The 8967-nt window shown below is 39.0% G+C and overlaps 1 protein-coding gene across 3 annotated transcripts; it reads left to right on the forward strand.

The window, feature by feature from the left end:
• Positions 1-610: 610 nt before the first annotated feature.
• On the forward strand, positions 611-6833 carry samm50 (SAMM50 sorting and assembly machinery component). 3 transcript variants are annotated; one of them, XM_034879547.1, is made up of 15 exons: positions 611-786; positions 1605-1715; positions 2221-2322; positions 2409-2496; positions 2639-2745; positions 3040-3170; positions 3442-3529; positions 3907-4035; positions 4305-4376; positions 4480-4566; positions 4824-4894; positions 5281-5348; positions 5421-5588; positions 5748-5889; positions 6649-6833. In XM_034879547.1, the coding sequence occupies exons 1-15, from the start codon at positions 766-768 to the stop codon at positions 6692-6694; spliced, it is 1431 nt and encodes a 476-aa protein (XP_034735438.1). In that variant the 5' UTR covers positions 611-765; the 3' UTR covers positions 6695-6833. The 3 variants fall into 3 exon arrangements, with proteins under 3 accessions (XP_034735438.1, XP_034735439.1, XP_034735440.1); XM_034879548.1 differs by having other exon boundaries at positions 5433-5588; XM_034879549.1 differs by having other exon boundaries at positions 5442-5588.
• Positions 6834-8967: the final 2134 nt, after the last annotated feature.

Genomic DNA, 8967 nt, shown 5'->3' on the forward strand with positions numbered 1-8967 from the left:
GAGAGACATTTTTCATACTGTAAATCTTTAAGACAATACTTTGGTTTACTCCTCAGTATGACCTTGCCTGAGACATGATTATGAATACAGTGTATAAAAAACAGTATACACTCTTGTGAATAAGTATATACATTTTCTCCTACAGTATACTGTATAGTAATAAATCCATCTTGCCATCTAACCCATAAATGTCAATCGAAAGTTGGAGTGGTTTTGGGTCTGTATCTTCTATTATATAAAAGCCAAACAAAAAGCTCAAGAGTTAATCTTTTATTTGTGCTTTTGTTTGTATATTTCAATAAATAAAAAAATAACCTTACCAGGCTAAGATTTGAATGTATGACATGATCTTTGTCAGATGCTATCTGAATTTAAAATTTCAATGTAATGTTAAAAATGTTATCATCATCATCATCATCATCATCCGTAGCATTGGTAATACATTTACAATACTACGATATAATCTAGTATAGTTTAATATAACGTAATTATAACAATCACAGCATTAGTATAATTAGTGATAGTATACGTTTATTTTTGCAGAACGCAACATTGTCTTTTAATTATTTATTTATTTATTTTAAACATTGTGCAGCGTTAATGTATTGAATGTGCACCAGAGAAGGCGTGGTCAGTGAGTGACATGGCCGCCTCCTTATACGGAGCCTCGTCGCCTTATTCTCCTGCTACTTGTAGATTAAATTAGACTTTTATCACGCAAATTAGATTTCCTATTTCCTGGGACAGCATCCTGTGGAGCTCAGCATGGGCACCGTTCACGCCAGGGTAAGGAAAAGACCCGTGAACGTGTTAGCTAGGACTTTGACCTCTCCGTGTTTATGTGTGTATGCTACTGTTCAGTTGTACACGAAAAGGCCATACTGTATTCAACAAGGTCCAACATGGTCTGGGATAACACCGAACTCATACTTTCATAGTTAGTTTCTAACTTCACAATTACACGTAAATACTCTGCTTACTGTGTATTTAGATACAAAGTATTGACAGTATGGACAGATGGTTGTGGCTCCTCCACTCACTGTAGTCATGCAGTCAGAACGCTAGCCGACACCCGGCATTATGGTGTGCTGTGCATCTGAAGTCGTTTAGTCAATGACAGAAAACAAGCCAGCAGCTATTTTACAATAACTGTTACTATTGAGTAGTCATAAACTTCATCCAAGCAAAAATATCAATTATTATCTGGTTCCAGCTTCTTCAATGTGATGATTTGCTGATTTTCTCTGTTTTAGATAGTAAACTGAATATTTTGGTCTTATGGTCCAACAGTCAACAATACATCATCTTGGGATGTGGGAAACTGTGATAGGTGTTAGTGATACTTTTTTACTTAAAAAAAAAAAAAGTGATTCATTCATTAATCTAGAAAATAATCAATGTTAGTAAAAAAAATATTAGTTAGTTGCAGCCCAAGTGTGTGTATAGTGGCGAATACTTAGACTTTCAACATGTATAATATGTGTGTGATTATAGAATTTAAACTCCTCTTCATGTCATTATCTCTCCCCTATTTATTTCATAGGTAAACCATGGTAAAACTCTGATTGTGATCATGTATATTTCCCTCATATTTTGTGTTGCAGAGCCTGGACCCTCTGCCCATGCAAGGTCCAGAGCTAGGAGTTCAACCTGACGATATTGAGGCTCCTGGGATTGAGCACGAACCAAAGCAAGAAGTTCTTGAAAACAAGGATGTAAGATTTGTTTTGTTTCAAGCAGTAATTACCAGTCTCTCTCTCTAGGACATATTGCCATAACCCGAATTGCCAGGAAACTGCAGTATTGGTAGACATTTTATACAAGGAAGAAACCGTATCATATTTTGTTAATGATTGTTTTCTTTCTTCATGAAGTGAAGCGAAATGAAATGGGGGTGGCAATAGCTCAGTCAATAGGGAGTTGGGTTGGGAACCGGAGGGTTGCTGATGCAATCCCCGTATTGCCAACGTGCTCTTGAGCAAGACACTGAACCCCCAACTGCTCGGGGTGTTTTTCCATGGGCCTTTCCCCTTCACTCTGATATCTCTCCATTAGTGCATGTATAGGTAATGAGGCATGTGTGTAATAACAACAGAGTATACATTGTAATTTCCCTTTGTGGTACTAATAAAGTAAACATTATTATTACATTAGAATATACTGTGTTTTTTTTTTTTTTCCAAATATTCATAAAGTTATCTGTCTCTTCTGTTTTTAAAGGTTGTAGTTCAACGAGTGCACATAGATGGGCTCGGAAGAACCAAGGAAGACCTGTTGTCTTATGAAATCGCAGAAGTTTTCCGGGCAAAGAACTTGATTGAAGTAGGTGCATGTTGATACAGCTGTACCAATCGATGCTTGTGAGTAGCCATTACTGACGTCAACACATGGTTCAATCTGTTGTGCAGGTGATGCGAAAGTCCCACGAAGCCCGACGGAAGCTGCTTCGTCTCGGTATTTTCAGAAAAGTTGAAGTTGTTATTGACACGTCACGAGGTACTTGTCTTATTATTGCGCATATGGACTTTCTTAAAAAATGTACAAATTCTAATGATTTGCATTTTCTGTGTTCTGTTTCACTCTTTTTAACCAAACATGAAATTATTGTTGATATTCTTTTTTTTGTTTTCCTCCTCAGGTGAGGATGCTCTTCCTAACGGCCTTGATGTGACATTTGAAGTCACCGAGCTGAGACGGATGACCGGCAGCTACAACACCATGGTTGGAAACAACGAAGGAAGCATGGTGAGTGCTTTCTGAAGAGGCCACCTCTTCTTTTGGATCCAACTATAGTGCCATACTACTGCACTGGCTTAAACACACTGGCTTAGCAATATCTACCTGTAAGGATAATGTCCAATGTTGACTTCAACTTTAGTTTGTAGCACTGATGAGATTTCATTGTGATTAAGTAATTTGACTCTGACCCAATTCTATATGTCTGTTTGCGTTTTATAATGCATTTCTTTTTTTCAGACAGATTGAGTTTTATTAGTTTGGTTGCCCCTAAATAGAAAACCTTATCTGCTTTAATTTCAGGTTCTAGGCCTGAAGTTACCCAATGTATTAGGTCGTGCAGAGAAAATGACCTTTCAGTTCTCCTACGGAACCAAAGAGACATCCTACGGCCTTTCCTTCTTCAAACCCCAACCAGGAAACTTTGAACGCAAGTAAGATATGAGCAGCTTCATAAAATAAATCTAATCACTTTGATACTAGGTATACATGTGGGTCTTTTGCTAAAGGTTCTGCAGTTCAGTTTTGCAGGGTGGTTGAACATGGGCATTAAATTGATAAGATGACTCTCCGGATACTTAAGCTTTAGATCTGAGTCAGCAAGTAAATGCCTGATTGATATATGCAGTGGGTATATTTTGTAGTCACAAATTAATCTTAGCAGCAGGGTATTGACATCTCTTCTTCTCTTTTTTTCACTTCAAGCATCTCACTCAATGTGTACAAAGTAACAGGTCAGTTTCCATGGAGTTCACTGAGGGAGACGGATCGAGGCATCTCTGGAGAACTGAGCGTAAATACTTGTTTCTTTTTATTTGCCTCTTCTGTTGTTTGTTAAAAAAAAATTTTAAATGATCGTACCTCCATGTACATTGATGAATTTAATTAACACATTAAGGTTTTGTTCAACAAAATGAGCTGAAAAGAGTCATAATAGAAGGCATCAAAAAAAGAGACCAGTTCTGTCTGAAAGTCCAGCTCTACGCTGAGTTTTGTTCCTTAGAAACTAAAAGTTAAGACTTCCTTGAGATGTGACAGAGCCATGTTTTCCACAGGTTTTAAGGAGACAACAGTTGCCATGTTACAAACGATGTATGCTCATTTACTGCATGTGATCTGTACAAACAAAACTAATAAACTGGTGTCTAATTTCCAATTTACCACCCCCAGTTCCCTGTGTGGAACACCAACCAAACCCTGAAGTGGGAGGGAGTGTGGCGAGAGCTGGGCTGTTTGGCTCGCACTGCCTCATTTGCCGTCCGGGAGGAGAGTGGTCATTCCCTAAAGTCCTCACTTTCGGTATTTATCTCTTATTTACATTAAAGATTTTAGCATTAGCTTTAAAATAGCTGTTGAGTTTCATGTAATCTTCTGTCAGAGACTGAATGGCAAGCTGGTATTCAGTGATTTTCAAATCTGATAAGATTGCATGGGGGATGTTGAACAGTGGATATGAATTGTTGAAATGTTGAATAGTGCAACAAGACTAAATATCCAATAAGACACTTCCTTTGTGAACAGATTTTTAGCAGTAGTTTTGAGAACGGTGAAATTATTTTTTTTTTCAGCATTCTATGGTCATCGACACCAGAAACTCCTCCATCCTTCCCAGGAAAGGTGGCCTGTTGAAGATCCACCAGGTTTTCTGTTCAACACTAATCCAGAGCTTTTTTCAAATGCTATTTGAAAACAGTATGACTTATGACGTGACCAGGTTGACCTTTTTATGTTGTGGTTTTGTAGGAACTTGCTGGTTACACTGGGGGAGACGCCAGTTTCCTGAAGGAGGACTTTGAGATCCAGCTCAACAAAACCCTCTTTTGGGACTCAGTGAGATTCTACATTTTACATTTCAGCTTAGCAAATCATCTCATTAAAAGACAGGCAGTTTTACTGGGCCAAGGTATAGAATCCTAGTAAAGAATTTGAGTAATATATTCAGAAAAAGTTCAGAAAACTAAACTAATTGACCAACAGGCTTCTTTCCAAAATACTTTGGTGTAGCCCTTATTTAGCCAGGAATACATTTTTATGTAAAAAAAAATAAGTTAGATTGTTGTGAGTAAACCTTTGACTTTCTCCCTCAGGTCCTTTCTGCCTCATTGTGGGGTGGTTTGCTCCTGCCCATTGGTGACAAGCCAACAAGCATAGCAGACAGGTACAGAAATACAGTGCTCCAACCTGTTACCATCATCCACAAGACCAGGGGTCTCATTTATTAAATTGTGCGTTGGATCCTTACTAAAAGTGTATGTACGGCCAAAATCCAAAAATGGCATACGCCAAAAAGAAAAATCAAATCTGCACATCTGTAAGCAGTGTTCTCTTTATAAATCATGTGTGTGCAGACGTGAATCATCCTCTTATTCCACCCTGTACACATCCATTTTTAACCATCAATAGTCAATGCAAAGCACCTCTTGAATGCTGATAAGTACGTTAAGAGACAATAAATAAAAATAACTATGGTTCTTACTGTTTTCACAGAAAACTGATAAAAGTACTACCTATTGTATGTTTAATGTGTCTTTGTCAACCTTCTAGGTTCTATCTTGGTGGCCCCACCAGTATCAGGGGATTCAGTATGTACAGTTTGGGCCCACAGAGTGAAGGTGAGACATTATCTTGGCTATGTTGCTTGGTAACCAGACTTCAGTGTAATGGTTATTTGAAAATGTTGTTTGCTGGAATTACTGATATGGCAGGTGACTACCTGGGAGGAGAGGGCTACTGGGCTGGAGGCCTCCACCTTTACACCCCTCTACCCTTCAGACCAGGCAAAGGGGGCTTTGGTGACCTCTTCAGAACACATTTCTTCCTCAATGCCGGAAACCTTTGTAACCTTAACTATGGTGAGTAGGTGGAAAAAGAACATGCACCTCAAATGACTGTTAAAGGTTCATGTTTTATGGAACACAGACCTTGATTTATGATTGAATTCTATAAGAAAAGATTTTTGCAGATGCACTTGTTTTCTGTCTGGCTGAGTTTATGTGTTTGTTTTTACTCAGGTGAGGGGCCAAAAGCACATTTGAAGAAACTGGCAGAATGCATCCGTTGGTCATATGGACTGGGCATTGTGCTGCGTTTGGGAAACATTGCCAGACTTGAGCTGAATTACTGCATTCCCATGGGAGTCCAGAGTGGAGACAGGTAGGGCTGATAAGGGTAGCTAGTTTTAGGTAAGATTTGGAATTACACCTATTTGACTTACTTTAAAGACATTTAAGGCACACTAGATACACTGTTTTTGTGAAGTTTTTATTTTTATTATAGAAATAAAGAACAATTACTACCAAAAACCAGGACATAAGAACGTGTCCCAGAGCCCAAATATACAGCGAGGAAAGATGGGGAGGGGGGAAACGCAACAGAAAGAGTGACATCCGCAGCTTAAAGATAGTACAAGCAGAAAACAGACATTAACAAAAACATACAAAAACAGACACTAGAGCCCGACCGATATAGAATTTTTAAGACTGATACAAATTGTTGGTTATTTAAAAATCCGATATGCCGATATATTGGCCGTTATATATTTCCATATATATATCCAGAAACGGGTTTCAAAACTTAAACAGATTTCCCAAACATTAGTTATTTGTAGTGTATTGGTATTTATGAGTTCTCACTAAAATAAATATAAAAATAAATAATTCGTGTTACACAGGTTGTACAGGTGGGTGACTTCAACTCATGCAGTTTAAATGTCTGTTTACATGTGTGAAAGTTCTATATGTATGCGCATGTTGCTTAGTAAATATCGAGAAAATCTTTTCTGTACAATCATGTAGATAAACACTTTTAAGAGACACATGTCCCATGCATAGTGTCCTTAAAATGCAGTGGAAATAAACTGAAACTTGGTTTGCTTTGCTATTGATTTCTACTCATTTTCTGTGTTACTTGCAGGATATGTGACGGGGTCCAGTTTGGAGCAGGAATCCGGTTCCTGTAAAACCACGTTGTTTGGATCTGGAACTTTCTGTGTTTCAACATTAATTTTATGCCACAAACACTTTATTGGAAAAGGAAATTGCTTGTACAGAATTGTTGTTAACTAGTTCAATTAGTTCAATTAAAGGGTTTGCACTGACTTTCTGTTTTGATTTATCTTTTTTTTTTAATAATTTCAGATTAGAGGTCAAATACAGTACTCATAGTACAGTACTCAGATTTACTTGGGTCACATTACTGTGTATAACATACATTCGACAGACATTGTTGTGGATGTGTGTGCGGGGTAAAGACATCCTACAAAAAATAAAAGTACTGCATCTAACAAGAAGGACCATGGAATCACAAAAAAACATTACAAAATGGCTGCTTATTTTTGTTTTGTTTTACTTTTTGTGGCAGTTCTGTCTGTCATTCTCCAATGTCAGTTGAGTGCAGATTTGAGTCGTGCGTGCTCAGATTTAAATTGTTTAAGGAAACGTGTCCTACCCGTAGACTTCACATGGTCATGCCCGATAAGAGTCAAGTTAGACCCAAAGACTTCTTCATCTTTTTCTTCGTGTATTTGGCAGATTACAACTTTTGTATTATACCGCCACCAACTGTACAGGTGTATGTAATACCATAAACTTCATTGAGTCTAGACCTTAATTAAGTCAAAACAAACAAACAAACAAAAACTATTCTTTTCATTAAAACCAGTATTATTAATATAAACAAACAAAGCTTCAAGTCTCTCCCTTGTCATGTGCTTTTCTTCAAGTATCACATGTATTGAGTTGTCTCCTTCCATTTCCTGCCAGTGCATTCTACTATCAATATATTTCTCACACACAAAGAGTGTTTTACACCTTTTTTTGTCTTGGCAACCTGTAGACATACTCATAGCCATAGACAGGTCTGACTGGCTCAACTCCATACACAGTGGCTCTAGTCGAATGCAGATGTGAGTTGTACATGTTCAGATTTAAATGGTTTACGGCATTATGTGTCATACTGAAATTTGTGAAATGCATAAAATAATAAACTTCTGGTTACAAACAATAACAGAAGATTGGAATCATTTCAAAAACTGTGACAGCCTTTGTTGTGTTTAATTGCTAACTCAGTAGTGAACGAACGTTGTTAAGTAGGTCCATTTTACTGTATTGACATTACAGAAATCTCTTGTTAGCATTTGGTGTGCTACTACACTGGTGTGTTCTCCTTACTTAACAATGTCACCCAACCCCAGGACTCTCTCCCTCCCCATTTGTACACTACCTCCTTCTGCAACTCGGTAATGTCCTTTTTCACAGAAAAAATCAAGAACATCCACCAGCATCTTGGATCAATCCCTCACCTCAGCATCTCAGATAACCTTCATTCATCCGCACACTCATTCTCCTCCTTCCGTCTCCCCACTATTTCAGAAATCACAGAACTCACCCGGAATTCCAAGCCATCTACTTGTAAACTTGATCCCCTCCCCACCCAACTTGTTAAAGCCTGTCTTCCCTCCCTGGTCCCCCTCATCTCTGCTATCATCCACTCCTCCCTTACCACTGGAACCGTCCTTACATCCTTCAAAACTGCTGGTTTCCGCCCCCTCCATAGCACTGAAACAGCACTCATCAAAATCACCAACGACCTCCTCATGGCAGCTGATTCTGGACTCCTCACCATCCTCATCCTCCTCGACCTGAGTGCAGCATTTGACACCATCTGTCACACCACCCTCCTCAATAGGCTATCTTCCATTGGCATCACCCACACTCCGTTAGACTGGTTCACATCTTACCTCTCTGGTCGCACACCGTTCATTCAACTCAAGTCCTGTGAATCCATTCCCTCCTCCGTCACTTCAGGTGTGCCCCAAGGCTCTGTTTTGGGGCCCCTACTCTTCATCATTTACCATCTTCCCCTCGGCAATATCTTCTGCAAATTTAACATTCACTTCCACTGTTACACCGATGACACCCAGCTCTACCTCTCCACCAAACCCTCGTCCACTCTCCCGCCCACCTCCCTTACGGATTGCATCTCTGAAATAAAAATCTGGCTCACCCAAAACTTTCTCAAATTAAACAGTAATAAAACCGAGGTTCTCCTCATTGGCACCAAAGCCACACACATCCTTTCAACCCCATGTCAATAACATTACCCGGTCTGCCTACTTCCACCTACGTAACATCAATCGCCTCTGCCCTCCCTTACCCCCCCACACTGCTGCAATTCTTGTCCACAGTCTCGTCACTTCCCGTCTTGATTTTTGCAACTCTCTCCTCTTCGGTC

The sequence above is a fragment of the Etheostoma cragini genome, chromosome 8, assembly GCF_013103735.1.
Source record: "Etheostoma cragini isolate CJK2018 chromosome 8, CSU_Ecrag_1.0, whole genome shotgun sequence".
Lineage (NCBI taxonomy): Eukaryota > Metazoa > Chordata > Actinopteri > Perciformes > Percidae > Etheostoma > Etheostoma cragini.

What these genes read in the sequence shown, in the direction of transcription:
- samm50 (XM_034879547.1), top strand. Translation starts at nt 766, where the DNA reads ATGGGCACCGTTCACGCCAGG. An exon ending in CCAACAAGCATAGCAGACAG is followed by an intron (nt 4,895 to 5,280) that starts GTACAGAAATAC and finishes TCAACCTTCTAG; the next exon opens with GTTCTATCTTGGTGGCCCCA. An exon ending in GGAGTCCAGAGTGGAGACAG is followed by an intron (nt 5,890 to 6,648) that starts GTAGGGCTGATA and finishes TGTTACTTGCAG; the next exon opens with GATATGTGACGGGGTCCAGT.